The sequence below is a fragment of the Aquarana catesbeiana genome, linkage group LG09 (assembly GCF_042186555.1).
Source record: "Aquarana catesbeiana isolate 2022-GZ linkage group LG09, ASM4218655v1, whole genome shotgun sequence".
Classification (NCBI taxonomy): domain Eukaryota; kingdom Metazoa; phylum Chordata; class Amphibia; order Anura; family Ranidae; genus Aquarana; species Aquarana catesbeiana.
The window spans coordinates 220,807,779-220,826,753 of NC_133332.1; the positions used below are offsets into that span (position 1 = coordinate 220,807,779).

Consider the following 18,975-nt stretch of genomic DNA (forward strand, 5'->3'; position numbering starts at 1 on the left):
AAAACGCCCTGTGTTCGTGAGGCCTTAGTGATAAAGATGTAGTAGCATACAGTAGAAATTTATTATAGTTTAATAAAAGCTTGTACAGGGAACTATAGTTAAAGGGGTTGTAAAGGCTTGTGTTTGTTTTTACCTTAATGCATCCTATGCATTAAGGTGAAAAAACACCTTGCAGTCATCGGCCCCCTAGCCCCCCCCCCCCGTTTTACTTACCTGAGCCCTGAATTTCCGTCGGCGCGTCCCCGCCATCCCTCTCTCCATGGGTTCCCGGCGCTTGATTGGATAGATTGATAGCAGCACAGTCGTTGGCTCCCGCTGCTGCCAATCAAATCCAATGATGCAGATTCCGGGGGCGGGGCCGAGTCCTGCATTCGGCCTCTATGGACGGCGAATGCTGGACTCGGGAGTGCCCCAACAAGGTAACCCCTTCGGGAGAGCGCTTCTCCAAGGGGGTTATCTAATGCAGGGAGGAACCACAAGAGCTGCCGAGGGACCCCAGAAATGGATGTTCGGGGCCACTCTGTGCAAAATGAGCTGCACAGTGGAGGTAAGTATGACATGTTTGTTCTTTAAAAAAAAAAAAATGATCCTTTAGTATCACGTTAAGGCCTCATGCACACTGGATATTTTTACAGCTGCTCCTAAGGGCATCAAGTGTTTTTTGTACAGCTTAAAAATGCCTCTCCATGTTATTCTACATGCTAAGCGTGTGTCAACGTTGTATACATCATTAAGCCTTTTTCGTTATTTTTATTAAAGTGTTACTAAACTTACAACATTAAAATCAGCCTGTATATACAGTAAAGCATGCTTGTTATATTCACTGTGGAACCTAAGGGGTTAATCCTCTGCATTGTGTAAAAGGCTGTTTGATCCTGCCTTCTCTGATCCTCCCCTTCTTCCACTGTCCCCTAAAATTTCCTGATGATGATGAGAAAAGGTATTTAGCAGTTTATATTTAATAACATTATTGCATTTCCATGTTCTGTGTACTGTGGGAGACCAGCTATAGTGAATACGGAGTGCTGGGTTTAGTAACACTTTAATTTTTCTGTTGCCACTACCCCCCAACCCCCCTGTCAACTGTTTGGATGTATGTTAATCTCACATGCTGTCTCCCAGTTTCCTAGTACATATAACAGCATCAAATAACAGTCTTCTAATTATTTGCTTTCCCTTTACACAGGAAATTTGCTTCCCTTTACACAGGAAATTTTGCTTGCTGAAACATGGCACTGAATGTGGCTGCCATGTATTAGTAGCAGTATCAATTGTTCACTCACTGATGGAGCAAAGGTTTCCTCTGGATGTAAGCTATACAATAGCATGTAATAGGGATAAATCACACTCAGCTGGAGCATTGTGTTCATGCACCATTCATTGCTATATGCTGCTACATAGGGCTGCTGTTTGAAATCATGGGGCTCCAATATAGCCTTTTTGATGGGGCCCCCGAACCCACACTTCCCAATTTGCAGTGGAACAGCAGCACTGACTTTATCTGCCGAAAAAAAAAAAGTCCCTCCTCTGCTCCCACCTCCTGGGCCCCTCTGTTGATGTGATCGGGCCTAGGGAAATGTAGTTTAAGTCCTGGTAAGCAAGTAGGAGCGGGGGTCTGGTCTAGTAAAATCCTTTATTTAAATTTATTCATTTAAGAATATTGTTCAGAAATATTGGAAATGAACAGTAAAGCTGCCCCTCTATTTAGCTGATGAGGCCTGGGCCCAGTACATATTTGGACCAGTTGTACCGCCTCATCAGCGGCCCTGCTAGTACATGCTATTACTGTGTAGCTTACCTCATAAATAGACTGTTTCATCAGTGAGGGACTGATTGCTACTCTTACTAGTTTCATTTCAGGCACTTTTAGAAGCACAGCTGAGCTAGTAAAAATGATATAAGCAGCTTAGGCCTAATTACAGTTTTATTTTCTTTCATAATATTATGTACACTCAGGAGCATTTAAATTAACATGAGATTATGCAGTTCACAGGGAGTCCACCCAGCTCTGAATCTTAGCTTCTGAGCTTTCCTCTCAGGAAAAATAAGTTAAATTAGGAGCTATATCTAATGCAGAGCAAAGCACCGGTTTTGCTTTAAACCCCACACCCACAACAGCACATACAGTACTTATTGTTACTACACTCCTCTACTGCTCCATTCAGGGCTGCTTGCTGAAGGAAGTACCTAGTACTTTGGGCATGAAAAAATATGCACCTTAATTTATGGGCCAATTGCTGTCACATGATTAGTCCCTAGCCCTGTGTCAGTTATGACTTCGGTGTCCTTAGAATCCAAGGGGCTTTGCAGCTGAACAGATCGAAGTGGGATCAAAAGAAGGTTAAATGTGAGCCTCTTGGGTATGCTGCATTAACCACTTCAGCCCTGGAAGAATTGGCTGCTCAATGACTAGGCCATTTTTTTCGATACGGCACTGCATTGCCTTAACTGACAATTGCGCGGTCGTGCAAAGCTGTACCCAAACAAAATTGACGCCCTTTTTTTCCCCACAAATAGAGCTTTCTTTTGATGGTATTTGTTCATCTGCGGATTTTATTTTTTGCGCTATAAACAAAAAAAGAGCGTCAATTTTGAAAAAAAAAAAAAACACAATATTTTGTACTTTTTGCTGTAATAAATAGCCCCTTTTTTTAAAAAAAAAAAAAAAAAAGCTAATTTTTTTCCTCAGTTTAGGCCGATATGTATTCTTCTACATATTTTTGGTAATAAAAAAAAAAAAATCACAAAAAGCGTATATTGATTGGATTGCGCAAAAGTTATAGCGTCTACAAAATAGATTTATGGCATTTGTATTATTATTTTTTTCTTTACTATTAATGGTGGCGAGACTGTGACATTATGGTGGACATATCGGACACTTTTGACACATTTTTGGGTCGATTGACAATTATACAGCGATCGGTGCAGGGAAGGGGTTAACACTAGGGGGCGATCAAGGTGTTAACTGTGTTCTCTATGTGTGTGTTCTAACTGTGGGGGATGGGACTGACTATAGGAGATGAGAGATTGTGGTTCCCAGTTCGTAGGAACTCACAATCTCTCTCTCCTCTCCTCTCCTCACAGAACTGAGATGTGTGTTTACACACACACACACACACACACATCCCTGTTCTGCCTCTCGTGCCCACGATTGCTTGTGGCCGGCGGTCAAAGTGACCGCCGGTCACGAGCATCGGCAACCCCCATTGTGAAGCGGGCATGCACGTTTAAAGGGACCGACGTATAACTATATTTAAAGTGATTGTTATTTAAATAAAAATAAAAACAAGAGCCTTTACAAACATGTAATACTTACCTCCTCTGTGCGGTTGGTTTTGCACAGAGCAGCCTGGATCCTCCTCTTCTCGGGTCCCTCTTCGCTGCTTCTGGCCCCTCCTTCCTTTGAGTGCCCCTCAGCCAGCAGCTTGCTAGAGGGGGCACCCAAGCCGAGTCAGAGCTCCGTGTATCCATTCAGACACGGAGCCCTGACCTGGCCCCACCCCCTCTCTCCCCTGATTAGCTGACTGACCTTGACATCGCTGGAGAGAGAAGGGGCTCAGATAAGTATTAGGGGTTGCTGGGGGGGGGGGGGGGCGGGGCTGCTACACACAAAAGTTTTTTTATCTTAATGCATAGAATGCATTAAGATAAAAAACCTTCTGCCTTTACAACTCTTTTAAAATTGAATAGCCATGGACTTTGCTTAGGCCACATCATGCTTGTTTTCCTTTTAATAAGGCTGACTCGGTTGAATTGATGATAGGCAACTCCTATCCTCATATTGATTAGTGGTTCCAAATTAATAATAACTACTGCAGTAGGGAACAGACACAAAAGATACGCTCAGCATCTTTCCAAATTACTGTTCTGCCTTATTATGACGCAATTGAAGGTTTTTATGCACATGATTACGTAGGTATCACATTAATATTACAATTGTAGGTTTATCGTAACAAGGGGCGTTACATAGGCAGGCTTATTCTAATCAGGACTCAAAAGAATGTAAACATTTACTGAAAACATTATTAGTGCCGTGTGCACAGTGAGGGCAGAGTGCAATACATACAAAATACAATACAATTATATACAGAACTTACAAATTTCCATTACAGTCTCCCCTCTTTTGATCAATATTTTGATCACTAACCATACCTGCTATCACCTTTAACCTGGAACCTCCACATGCTTAGGTGGAGGTAGTCCTGGCCAAAGAGGCAAAAAAAAAAACTCCATTGTGGAGAAAATAATAGCTGAGCAACTTTTTCATTACCAAATGACTTTTCATTGTGAAAAACAAATGATTGATAAGACATATTTACAGAGTACTGGCTGTACACTCCTGTGGCCAGAATGGCCTTCTAGCTTAATTGTTGGCATGCTGACTTATCAGCATATGTAAACACAGACAATTCTACATAAAATGGAAGACGTACAAAAGACAAGATATGACTTCAACATGGCTAAACTACTTTTCAAATATATATATATATCCCTTACAATTAAAGTAATTTAATCAAAAAGTACCCTAGACTGTGATCACAAGAGGGAAACAAATCAAACACAGAGATTTCTTTAATTTAGTCATTTTTGCAGTGTCTGGTGTGGATCCAGGTGACTTTTCCTTCAAGTTTTGCAAAAACTGTACATGAAATAGATGCTGTATTGAGTCTCCAAACATTTCCTTATATATAAATGTCTCTTAACAATCCAAAAGTCACCTGGCTTTAGTTTTAGATCCTTCCAAACTTTTAGGATCTGGAATTAGGGAGAAAACACATAAATGAGTTTGTAAAAAACCTTAAAAGATCATCAGCATTCTCCGTGAGATCCGAATGGAGGACTTCAGCTGCTGAGACAAAATATAAGCAAGTGAGTAACACACTCCCAAACAAAATCTCATAGGGAGAGAGTCCAATATCCCCCTTAGGGGCTTCATAAAATATAAGAAAACATTCAGGCAAAAGTTTTCTAGTTTCTTACTCTACTTTGTCCGCTACATTGTAGACAGTAAGGGGTGTAAAAATAAAACCTCAAAACTTCTAGTAAGGACTCTCCTATAAAAAATTATTTCTTTTGTTACTCTCTGTACTTTCTGCACTCTATATTTACAAACTACTTCTGATAACACTTTTTACTGTGGCCTTTGCAGTAGCATTTGCCACTGGACATCCAAAAAACATGTCCATACAGACAAAATGCATACTCGTAAGATCCTGACTTGGGCATCTGGATATATCTTTTTTGTAATCTCTGGGAGGGATGTTCAGCTTTTGGTAACACCTTTGGTAACAGGTAAAACAAGAAGTGGTGTGTTATAAAAACAACTGTGGTGAACCCTGGCTCTATCCCACGCTCATTTACTAAGGCAGCCATAACTGCTTGTGACTGATGACACGGTCCATGTGTCAAGCTGAAGGGAAAAGAGTGGCTGGCAGACATAAATGATCACCTTTTCCAAAGTCCTGTTTCATAAGAAGTTGCCCCCTGTGGACCACTTGTTCTTCTCGTTCTGGGGTCCTTAAAGTTGAATTATTAATCCCAGCTATACTGGGCCAGAACTAGGGTGGAATCTGTGAGTTGCACAGACCCATCAAGTGTCCGGGGCTGTAAATGCAGCATCCTTAGAGTCACCTGGTCTGTTTCCATGTGTGAAAGTTAATATGGCTACCTCAGCAAGAAGCTGGAAGGCTGAAAACAGCCAATCAAATTAACTTGGCATGCTTTATTGGTTTACCTGCCGAAGTAAAAACAAACTTCTGGCCCTTCAAATGGAACCAAAAGCTCTCTATATCTCGACTATCTATATAAATATACACTCTTTTTATAGCTCACAGGCTTTGCTAAAACATGGAGCTCTGCTTCTTGAGCTGGGGAAAAAGGATCCAATGACTTTGAATACAGAGTATCCTTCTGGGTGATAAACTGCATACTCAAATCTACAAAAAATGTAATATCTGGGTCTTCAGGGAGTGTGTCCTGCACTGGGCTCACAGCAGCTGATTCCTATGTCATCAATTTAACACATGCGTCTTTTCCTTTCTTTTGAATAAATGTACGCATTTTTCATTGTTAGATTTGTACATAAACAAACTCATATTTTAAACCTTTCATTAGACAAACATTTAGTTAGCTGTAAATTTGCTGCACAGAATGTCGGACCATTGACCAAAACAATATCTAACTTTGTCTAATAGCACCTTTGCATAAAAGCTACAGCTCTGATATATCGGGGTGAACCCTTCATTACTGGGTCCAGCTTGCATAAATATATTACAATGTCTTGTTTTCTATCACACTGTTTGTGTAAGAACTCCAGTTTCATGTTTCAAAAAACAACTTCTTCCTGGCAATATTATAATAAATGATAACAATACCCTGCGGTCATGGAGAGATGCCCATAAATCCAAACTATTCTTCTGCTTATACCACTTCACTTACAAGAAAAATGGGCACATCATTTCACAATCCACACATTCTGCTTTGGATTTCAAAAATAAAAATAAATAAAAACAAAAGGACCAAGAATCTGTATGATGGACCAGAAAGCATCAAAAACTATAAAACAACTGGCTGCAGGCGGCATCTATCCTAACAGGGTGTGTGGACTTGATGTGATGGGTCTGTTATATTTAAATTTTATTTAATATTACTCTTACATCATGGACCGCACATCAAGTTTTCATCAAAAACCTTACAATATCATTTTTGTAGAAAAACTTCTTATGTATTCCATCCATCTTGGCTTTGTTAAATATTATGGCAGCTTTATTCAAAATAACAACCTCATCTTAATCTTTTTTTTCTCTCAATAAGGGCTTATTGTATAAATGTAAAATTACAAAATTGTTATCTTAATCTAAACTAATCTCATTCATTACAAATTTCCCCATTAACCTGGACTTCATTTCCAACCAAAGGTTGTCTAAACCAGTTTCAATATATCTATATTATTGTTAAAATTGTTAAACTCATATTAGAAATTAATACTCATTACTACTTAATTTTACCTAATTTCCCTTTTTTAAATGCACTGTTTCCACTATCAAAGGATATTCAATTTGTGTAATACACGGTTAAATGTAACCTTCATTTTACCATGTTTGGAAAACAGATTCAAAATAATTGTGATCACATTGTTTACCATTAGATTTGTTAACCCGGCACATTTTGTTATAAATGTTTTGTCTAAAAAACTGGAATTGGCATGATGTCCTTCCAGCTTATCACTAACCTCTCATCCCAGCCACATTTCTTTCATGAGAGCACAAAGGAGGGGGTCACATCTGTGTACATGACACACACAAGCAATAGAACTAAAGGTCCCAGCATTCGCACACACACCAATATCTCTCTAAAATCGCTTACATTTTTCCCATTTGTACACAACACATGCATATCATTCTCTCACTTTCTTTTAACTCTTTAATATTTCCCTGCCTAAATTCTGCTTTCCTTATTTTGTTTAAATAACTTTTATATCTAGCTTCTATGATTCTATGATCAGATGGGGAGCCACAGTGCTCATCCCATCTTCCCTCTCTGACAACATATAAAGTATTCTGTTTTACCTCTCATTTCTCTGTTTCTGACTTTTACTAGTTGTAGTGCCTGATCCCAAATTCATCCCACAACTTAACATGAAAATGTCCCTTTCTGTCTAGTGTTATTGTCACCCTTGATCCATCCTGCTCACATAGATAACTGTTTCTTTAGCTATTTACTCTGCACGATTCTTAGTCCCTGTGGACTTTGGTAACCCAGTTACCCATTGTGGATCCCTGTCCACTCTAACCATTAATCTAGGGGCTCAGTATAGGCGGAACCGCACCTTTGGTTCATATGTAGCGCTCCTCTTGCGCTGGGCATTTTTGAGGGTCTCTTACCCTTCATTCCCTTACTTAATTCAATGCCCATAATGACTGGCCAGTCTTCTCTCTTCTCTACTTGTGCCTATACCCTCTTGCCTCTAAACTACTTTATCTAGCAGATGTACTACATATACCTGTGAACAGTACTATTCTTCCCTTTCTTATTTATAACACTCCGATGGACAATAGACAGGGACAACATAACATATAACCACCAATCAATACAGTTCGATTAAGGGGAGTAAAATAGGTACCCTTTGTCCCGAAAATGCCTTACCGATCAAGGAAGTCTGATAACTCAAATGTAAGCAAAAGGCTTACCTCAGCCGGCTGATTATCAGAAATTCCCTGATCGTCTCAAGCTCCTCGTTTCGGATACTCAGGGTCACCTGGAATCCCCTCCTAAGGCAAAGCTCGCCATGCTGACTCGGTTGAATTGATGATAGGCAACTCCTATCCTCATATTGATTAGTGGTTCCAAATTAATAATAACTACTGCAGTAGGGAACAGACACAAAAGATACGCTCAGCATCTTTCCAAATTACTGTTCTGCCTTATTATGACGCAATTGAAGGTTTTTATGCACATGATTACGTAGGTGTCACATTAATATTACAATTGTAGGTTTATCGTAACAAGGGGCGTTACATAGGCAGGCTTATTCTAATCAGGACTCAAAAGAATGTAAACATTTACTGAAAACATTATTAGTGCCGTGTGCACAGTGAGGGCAGAGTGCAATACATACAAAATACAATACAATTATATACAGAACTTACAAATTTCCATTACAAGGCTCAATTATACATTTACTATACCCTGTCACTACAAATTACATTTAAAACTGAACATAGACAAGAATACTGTAATAGGTTTAAACTTAGGTTTAAACTTTACTTACTGAAGCCTTGCCTGCTACATCACTCTTTTTTTCACATTTTTTGTATCTCAATTTGGTTGGTTAATGTTTTTTGGTAACTAATAAAGCTGATTTGTGTTTATACTAGTGTTCTCTGTTGACCCTCTTTGGAGAATTTTCTCTCCTAGTTTTTCCTAAGTCCTCATGCACACGGACGTTTTTACAGCTGCTTTTTTGAGCTTTTTTTGCAGCTTAAAAAGGCCTGTCTATGTTAGTCTATGGCTTCATGCCCACCTAGGCGTTTTTGAGCTGCAAGTGGCATAGGCGTTTTTAAGCTGTAAAAAAAACCCAGGACCAGTGGGTTCTGAGAGACGTTTTTCAGCTGTAAAAACGCTCTAACGCTGAAAAACGCTCAAAAACGCTCAAAAACGTCATTCACCAATGTTTTTTAGCGTTTTTGATCCATTGAAAAAAAAAAAAAAAATTTGAAAAAAAAAAAAACGCTCAAAAACGCTAAGGCGGAAAAACGCTCAAAAACGCTCAAAAATGCTATTGCAAAAACGCTGAAAAACGCTGAAAAAAGTTTAAAAAAAGAACTGCAAAGATACTGGCGTTTTCATAACGTTTTTTTAACAGCCTGTGTGCATGAGGGCTTATATGTACTTTAGGGCAACTTGAACTGCATGCAGGTTCAATCCTGCATGATTGTTTTACACTTACCAGCAATAGTGGCCATTTATTTAATCAATTTAACCTACAAGTTGATCCAGGCAAAATCTTTGCTTTTTTTGCCTGCTCCATCAGTTTTGAGACTGGTAAGAAGAGACATCAGCCTTGCAATTCGACAGGACACTTGTGTCAGAACGAAAAACTTCCAGGCTGCCACAAACCTTCCCTCCACACACACGCACACCTACATCATTGGTGTGATTTTGACAGAAGTACAAACATCTCATAAGATTGTCACTGAAAGTTGCTGCAAATTGTCCCATTCCCAAATGTGTTGATTATGGGGCTGATATTTCTGCTAAGTATGAAATTGCTGCAGCAGGTAGGGCTTCTGAAAGGACATCTAATACAGATTATCTGCTTGTGTTACGTTCTCAGTGTAGTACAGTATGTGGTGGCAGGGTCTCTTAAAAACATGATGTCCTCTCCCTAAAGAAAAGGCAAAATAGACCCTTGGGAGGCTTTCCTCTATAAACCTATTGATAACATCCCTTATATCACACGTTCTATACAAACCATCGCCCACAAAGTGAAATTCATACCTCCCAACTTTTTGAGATGGGAATGAGGGACACCTATCGGCAAAAGCATGCAGGTATAGGACACACCCCTTGCCATGCCCCCTTAAAGGAGAATTGTACAAAAAAAACAAGAAATTGGTTAAACCCACAAGTGCTTTTTTTACCACTACTATTCCTTTATATTGGCTTTTGGAATTTACAAATGCAGCAATTTAGAAAACAGATGAAAGGTTTAGCAGTGGAAAACACTTTTTGATAGATAAAAAGTGCATTTTATATACATCTATATAGAACAGACAAAAATGAGGGATAAATGAGGAGGAATGAGGGACAGAGGGACATTGCTCCAAATCAGGGACGGTCCCTCAAAATCAGTGACAGTTGGGAGCTATGGAAATCTCTATCCCTCAATATCCTGAAAGTCAATAATCCTATACAGGGCACAGTTATTAACCACTTGACGCACCACGATGTACGTCGGCAGAGTGGCACGGGCAGGCAAAGGGGCTTACATGTACGTCCTTGCCTTCCCGCGGGTGGGGGGGTCCTATCGGACCCCCCCCCCCCGGTGCCAGCGGCGGTCGGATTCAGGTCAGGGGCGATCAAAGGTGAGGGGGAGGCCACTCATTCGTGGCTCCCCCCTCGCGATCGCTCCTGGCCAATGACAGACTTCCTCGGCTTCTGTAATGTAAACAGAAGCGGAGGAAGTGATGTCACCTCTCCTCAGCTCCGCAGTTTCTGTTCAGGCACAGAGGAGAGAAGACTGTAATGTGAGTGCACCAAACGCACACACACAGTAGAACATGCCAGGCACACATTACACCCCCCGATCACCCCCCCCCCCCCCCCGTCACACTGACACCAAGCAGTTTTTTTTTTTTTTTATTACTGCATGGTGTCAGTTTGTGACAGTTAGTGTGTTAGGGCAGTTAGGGTTAGCCCCCTTTAGGTCTAGGGTACCCCCCTAACCCCACCTAATAAAGTTTTAACCCCTTGATCACCCCCTGTCGCCAGTGTCACTAAGCGATCATTTTTCTGATTATTGTATTAGTGTCGCTGGTGATGCTAGTTAGGGACGTAAATATTTAGGTTCGCCGTCAGCGTTTTATAGCGTCAGGGACCCCCATATACTATCTAATAAATGTTTTAACCCCTTGATTGCCCCCTAGTTAACCCTTTCACCACTGATCAACGTATAACCGTTACGGGTGACGCTGGTTAGTTCATTTATTTTTTATAGTGTCAGGGCACCCGCCGTTTATTACCGAATAAAGGTTTAGCCCCCTGATCGCCCGGCGGTGATATGCGTCGCCCCAGGCATCGTCACATTAGCGTCAGTACCGCTAACACCCACGCACGCAGCATACGCCTCCCTTAGTGGTATAGTATCTGAACGGATCAATATCTGATCCGATCAGATCTATACTAGCGTCCCCAGCAGTTTAGGGTTCCCAAAAACGCAGCGTTAGCAGGATTAGCCCAGATACCTGCTAGCACCTGCGTTTTGCCCCTCCGCCTGGCCCAGCCCAGCCCACCCAAGTGCAGTATCGATCGATCACTGTCACCTACAAAACACTAAACGCATAACTGCAGCGTTCGCAGAGTCAGGCCTGATCCCTGCGATCGCTAACAGTTTTTTTGGTAGCATTTTGGTGAACTGGCAAGCACCAGCGGCCTAGTACACCCCGGTCGTAGTCAAACCAGCACTGCAGTAACACTTGGTGACGTGGCGAGTCCCATAAGTGCAGTTCAAGCTGGTGAGGTGGCAAGCACAAGTAGTGTCCCGCTGCCACCAAGAAGAAGACAAACAGGCCCGTCGTGCCCATCATGCCCTTCCTGCTGCATTCGCCAATCCTAATTGGGAACCCACCACTTCTGCAGCGCCCGTACTTCCCCCATTCATATCCCCAACCAAATGCAGTCGGCTGCATGAGAGGCATTTTCTTTATGTCCTCCCGAGTACCCCTACCCAAGGACCCCCCCCAAAAAAGATGTTGTGTCTGCAGCAAGCGCGGATATAGGCGTGACACCCGCTATTATTGTCCCTCTTGTCCTGACAATCCTTGTCTTTGCATTGGTGAATGTTTTGAACGCTACCATACACTAGTTGAGTATTAGCGTAGGGTACAACACTGCACAGACTAGGCACACTTTCACAGGGTCTCCCAAGATGCCATTGCATTTTGAGAGACCCGAACCTGGAGTTACAAAAAAAAGTGTAAAAAAAAAAAAATATATATATATATATATATATAAAATTAAAAAAAATAGTTGTCGTTTTATTGTTCTCTCTCTCTCTATTCTCTCTCTATTGTTCTGCTCTTTTTTATTCTATTCTATTCTGCAATGTTTTATTGTTATTATGTTTTATCATGTTTGCTTTTCAGGTATGCAATTTTTTATACTTTACCGTTTACTGTGTTTTATTGTTAACCATTTTTTTGTCTTCAGGTACGCCATTCACGACTTTGAGTGGTTATACCAGAATGATGCCTGCAGGTTTAGGTATCATCTTGGTATCATTCTTTTCAGTCGGCTTTCATGTAAAAGCAATCCTAGCGGCTAATTAGCCTCTAGACTGCTTTTACAAGCAGTGGGAGGGAATGCCCCCCCCCACACCCCACCATCTTCCATGTTTTTCTCTGGCTCTCCTGTCTCAACAGGGAACTTGAGAATGCAGCCGGTGATTCAGCCAGCTGACCATAGAGCTGATCAGAGACCAGAGTGGCTCCAAACATCTCTATGGCCTAAGAAACCAGAAGCTACGAGCATTTCATGACTTAGATTTCGCTGGATGTAAACAGCGCCATTGGGAAATTGGGAAAGCATTTTATCACACCGATCTTGGTGTGGTCAGATGCTTTGAGGGCAGAGGAGAGATCTAGGGTCTAATAGACCCCAATTTTTTCAAAAAAGAGTACCTGTCACTACCTATTGCTATCATAGGGGATATTTACATTCCCTGAGATAACAATAAAAATGATTAAAAAAAAAATGAAAGGAACAATTTAAAAATAAGATAAAAAAGCAAAAAAATAATAAAAAAAAAAAAAAAAAAAAAGCACCCCTGTCCCCCCCCTGCTCTCGCGCAAAGGCGAACGCAAGCGTCGGTCTGGCGTCAAATGTAAACAGCAATTGCACCATGCATGTGAGGTTTCACCGCGAACGTCAGATCGAGGGCAGTAATTTTAGCAGTAGACCTCCTCTGTAAATCTAAAGTGGTAATCTGTAAAGGCTTTTAAAGGCTTTTAAAAATGTATTTAGTTTGTCGCCACTGCACGTTTGTGCGCAATTTTAAAGCATGTCATGTTTGGTATCCATGTACTCGGCCTAAGATCATCTTTTTTATTTGATCAAACATTTGGGCAATATAGTGTGTTTTGGTGCATTAAAATTTTAAAAAGTGTGTTTTTTCCCCAAAAAATGCGTTTGAAAAATCGCTGCACAAATACTGTGTGAAAAAAAATGAAACACAACCATTTTAATCTGTAGGGCATTTGCTTTAAAAAAATATATAATGTTTGGGGGTTCAAAGTAATTTTCTTGCAAAAAAAAATAATTTTTTCATGTAAACAAAAAATTGTCAGAAAGGGCTTTGTCTTCAAGTGGTTAGAAGAGTGGGTGATGTGTGACATAAGCTTCTAAATGTTGTGCATAAAATGCCAGGACAGTTCAAACCCCCCCCAAATAACCCCATTTTGGAAAGTAGACACCCCAAGCTATTTGCTGAGAGTCATGTCGAGTCCATGGAATATTTTATATTGTGACACAAGTTGCGGGAAAGAGCCAATTTTTTTTTTTTTTTGCACAAAGTTGTCACTAAATGATATATTGCTCAAACATGCCATGGGAATATGTGAAATTACACCCCAAAATACATTCTGTTGCTTCTCCTGAGTACGGGAATACCACATGTGTGAGACTTTTTGGGAGCCTAGCCGCGTACGGGACCCCGAAAACCTAACACTGCCTTCAGGCTTTCTAAGGGCGTAAATTTTTGATTTCACTCTTCACTGCCTATCACAGTTTCGGAGGCCATGGAATGCCCAGGTGGCACAAAACCCCCCCAAATTACCCCATTTTGGAAAGTAGACACCCCAAGATATTTGCTGAGTGGTATAGTGAGTATTTTGCAGACCTCACTTTTTGTCACAAAGTTTTGAAAATTGAAAAAATAAAAATAAAATGTTTTTTCTTGACTTTCTTCATTTTCAAAAACAAATGAGAGCTGCAAAATACTCACCATGCCTCTCAGCAAATAGCTTGGGGTGTCTACTTTCCAAAATGGGGTCATTTGGGGGGGTTTTGTGCCACCTGAGAATTCCATGGCCTCCGAAACTGTGATAGGCAGTGAAGAGTGAAATCAGAAATTTACACCCTTAGAAATCCTGAAGGCGGTGATTGGTTTTTGGGGCCCCGTACGCAGCTAGGCTCCCAAAAAGTCCCACACATGTGGTATCCCCATACTCAGGCGAAGCAGCTAAATGTATTTTGGGGTGCAATTCCACATATGCCCATGGCCTGTGTGAGCAATATATCATTTAGTGACAACTTTGTGCAAAAAAAAAGAAATTGTCACTTTTCCGCAACTTGTGTCAAAATATAAAATATTCCATGGACTCAACATGCCTCTCAGCAAATAGCTTGGGGTGTCTACTTTCCAAAATGGGGTCATGGGGGGGGGGGGGGTTGTGCCATCTTGTCATTTTATGGCCTTCAAAACTGTGATAGGTAGTGAGGAGTGAAATCAAAAATTTACGCCCTTAGAAATCCTGAAGGCGGTGATTGGTTTTCGGGGCCCAGTACGCGGCTAGGCTCCCAAAAAGTCCCACACATGTGGTATCCCCGTACTCAGGAGAAGCAGCTGAATGTATTTTGGGGTGCAATTCCACATAGGCCCATGGCCTGTGTGAGCAATATATCATTTAGTGACAACTTTTTGTAAATATTTTTTTTTGTTGTCATTATTCAATCACTTGGGACAAAAAAATAAATATTCAATGGGTTCAACATGCCTCTCAGCAATTTCCTTGGGGTGTCTACTTTCCAAAATGGGGTCATTTGGGGGGGTTTTGTACTGCCCTGCCATTTTAGCACCTCAAGAAATGACATAGGCAGTCATAAACTAAAAGCTGTGTAAATTCCAGAAAATGTACCCTAGTTTGTAGACGCTATAACTTTTGCGCAAACCAATAAATATACGTTTATTGACTTTTTTTTACCAAAGACATGTGGCCGAATACATTTTGGCCTAAATGTATGACTAAAATTGAGTTTATTGGATTTTTTTTATAACAAACAGTAGAAAATATCATTTTTTTTCAAAATTTTCGGTCTTTTTCCGTTTATAGCGCAAAAAATAAAAACGGCAGAGGTGATCAAATACCATCAAAAGAAAGCTCTATTTGTGGGAAGAAAAGGACGCAAATTTCGTTTGGGTACAGCATTGCATGACCGCGCAATTAGCAGTTAAAGCGACGCAGTGCCAAATTGGAAAAAGTCCTCTCGTCCTTAGGCAGCATAATGGTCCGGGGCTGAAGTGGTTAATGAAAAATGAACTGCTATACTGGAAGATTTCAATGACAAATATCTATCAATCTGGCAGCCATGACTCAATTACACCCTCCTCTCACAGCAGACCTTGTGCCTTGGCCATCTTTTGTGTCTTGAACTTGGCTCTCCACCTTCAACATACTTGGTCTTTTCTAACTATAGACTTCTCATAGCTAAAATGGCAACCTCTGAGAACCCCCCTTTTTCCTCCCTTTCAGACCCCAATTGAATCCCCCAATACCACCACACAATATTGCTACAGGTAGAAATTGCAATGTTTTGGTTTGGTGTTTTCTGCACATTGGATGATTATTGAGTATAATGTGTGTTTGTGTCTCCCGCGCAGTGCAGGATGTGGACGGACCGGGGTGATCTGTACCGTGGAGTATATCCAATGTTTACTACACAAACAGGTGACTTGTGCACACTGCGCTAAATCTCACTCTTCAGCTAGAGGGCAGCAAAAGATTTTCTAAAAATAATTACTGTGTAGCAGGCTAAGTTGATGGGTGGGGTAATGGCCATTTGGAAAGCTAGCTTGAATGGCCTGTGATGAGTCAGACATTACAACTGCATGTCATACAGAACAGTATGCAAATTGTTTGAGGGACAGTTGTGAAATCTCATTGTGACACACAGCAGCAGTAGTTGTGAGCTTACTTCTATAGTACGGTGACTCATAGCAGAAGTTCTGTTATGAGCTGCACTAACTACATTACCACTGTGTTAGAATCTTTTTATTCAGATACATTTTTATTGTAAAGTTTTGTCCTTTCACAGGCTCAAAAAAAAAAAAAAAAAAAAAACACACAAGACAAGAGCATAGGTAGTTTGACAAAGGCCATCTAGTAGGTAGGGGAAAATAAGGGGTCAATCATATAGAACAATAAAGACCTTATAAAAAGTGATACATCCACCATAGAGATTTCCTGTTAGGTTTCAAAACGTGCTTCCACGTCATGAACAGGAATGAAAACCGTATTTGTTGATGTCATAATGTACAGTACATACACTATAAGGATGTTATATTAGTTATTGCTATAGTATCAAATAGAGTACTAGGATTCAAATATTTACGTTGCATGTTAACATGTCAAGTGCAGTATGTATTGTTAGAGATAGCAGAAAGAACTCTGGAAGGTGTGCACCCTTACTCATATATCATTGTGCAGTGACCTGGGATCCAATCACCCCACAGAGGCAAATGTGAAGAATAATAATGAGATCAGTAGTGATAGCAGCAGCTGTCACTTTTAAAAACTCCCCCGAACAGCTATCACTTTTGAAATTGGCAAGGCTGTGTGGGGCTCTGCCTACAAAGCTACCTCAGTCATTCACAGAGATGTGTGAATGAATGAACTATGTGTCCCGTCTACCACCGTAGCAGACAAACTTGTAGTTCTCAATGGAACATGATTCAAGATGGACATGAAAATCACTGTGGTCGTAGTCTATTGACACTTCCTCCAGCTCTCCAATTGAAAGCCCATTCTTCAGTATGGACATAGAGCTGGAGGAAGAGTCTGCAGGAGCCTGAGATTGCATCTGTGATCCACTGATCATGGGTACAATGCTTTGCAGGCTCCCATGGAAGATAATAATGCCTGCACATTTTGTTTCTGCAAATATATGTTCATTTTTTTCTCTAAAAGGCACACTTAGTACCTGTAATAATTTTTATAATGAATTTATAATTTTTATGAATTGTATCTGCCTACAGCTTAGCTTTAAGTAGAACTCAAGTTCTTTGTGGTTGATAAAAATTGGTCCTGCAGAGAGGAATTCTGAAATCCCGAATGAAGCATAGTTTGGAAAGGGACAAAATGGCCAGTGATAAGCTCAAACAGAAGTGATTTTATGCTGGAGTTTTAAAAGATGGATGTACAACCCTGAAAATTCAATGAGCTTGATGGCTATGATGTAAATATGTTTGATTTGCGTTAAGTCAAAGCACACCAGAAAAAAGTTATTGTTATGAAGATTACACAGAAAAAAATTTAGACAAATTTTGATGCACAGATTTAGCAAGTATATATATCTGGATCCTCTTATGTCTCTTTATTATAGAAGGTGCCAAATGACTTTAGTATATTTGAAGTTGTGATGATGATGAGGCGCCAAAGACCCTCCGCTATACAGACAAAGGTGCGTTTATTCATGCTTCTCATTAAATAGTGGTGCTTATTTTACTCTTTTTTATCGTTTTACCTATTCCATATAAATGCTTTGAAAAACTAAAGCATTGAGGGTTTGGGGCTGTTGAAATTACGTTCACTTCTAGATGTTTGCACATTATATTTGGTCCCCCCCATCTCCTGCCCCCCCCCCCCCCCCCAAGATTTAAACATATATGTTATATTTTCACTATTATAAAGTCTTTGTTTTAGAAAGAAACATTTTTTACAGGGTGCAGCAATGACACGGGATTTGTAGAGCACTAGGAGTTTTCCAAAGAGAGAGCAAAGCAGAACCTGTTTACCTTCAGGCTTTTTCTTTCCGTTTCTGTCTGTCTGGTTAAAACTGTATAGGGAGCTGTTTGAATAGATTTTAGTTGTTCAATCTCCAGTATGTGTAAATCAGAGCTTGAGCTAATGGGTTTTGTAAACCCTAGGCATTCTTCAGCAAAGTGGGTAAGGTTCGCCTGGAAAACAGAGCTTAGCATGTTGTTAAGAGATTAAAATAATGTAGTAAAAGCAGTACAGATTCTGGTTAAAGGCAATGTTATTATGGGTTTGCATGTGTTTAATTAATTTCATTCTTACTAAATTTTTTTTTTAAGATGCTACCAAAAAAGAAGGGACAATGTGGCAGCCCACAAGGGTGCTCAATGTGTAAATTTTGACACATGTTTTTTTAAGAAGCCAGCACATAAAATGTCATATTTTATCACTAAAATCATTGCATGTACTGGAAACCTACAAGCAGACAAACACATAGACTGCCTTTGCTTACTGTACCTCTTTCTGAAGACTGCCATCTACCGAACTGTCATACTGATCCTCTGCTTTCAATACTTTTTTTCAGTGACCTAGAAAAAGATCAGGAGTTCTGACTGTCTTGCTACTCATACTTGTAAAGTATACAGTGTATACAGTTTACTGAAGACAGTGGGATCAACATAGTAGGCAGGCAACTAGCATTTATAGAAGAAGATCAACTATGGCAGCTTGCTGCTCATTTTAGTACAGTTTTTCTTTAAAGTTAACATTCGCATTTCCCATACGAGGCAACATGGTACTACGCACCACTAGTTAATGTACTGCATGCTCATTCATACCTCCAGTTGTATTCTTCCTATATCATATTGACCTTTTTTATGTCATTTTTGAAAGGTATGGAGCTTAAATAAAACAGTTTTTAAAAAAATATATCATCTACGTACCTGGAAACACTACTTGTGAATTCCCTGCGATTACTGTTACCCTTATTTTCGTAATTGGCCAA

General features: G+C 40.3%; 1 protein-coding gene across 2 annotated transcripts in view; it reads left to right on the plus strand.

Annotated features, from left to right (window-relative positions):
• PTPN18 (protein tyrosine phosphatase non-receptor type 18) overlaps positions 1-18,975 on the plus strand; it is a 162,721-nt gene that overhangs the window by 80,155 nt on the left and 63,591 nt on the right. For both annotated transcript variants that reach the window (XM_073599772.1, XM_073599771.1), the window contains 2 exons: positions 15,878-15,944; positions 17,599-17,676. In XM_073599772.1, the coding sequence (XP_073455873.1) occupies positions 15,878-15,944; positions 17,599-17,676 (145 nt within the window). The remainder of the gene's footprint in view (positions 1-15,877; positions 15,945-17,598; positions 17,677-18,975) is intronic.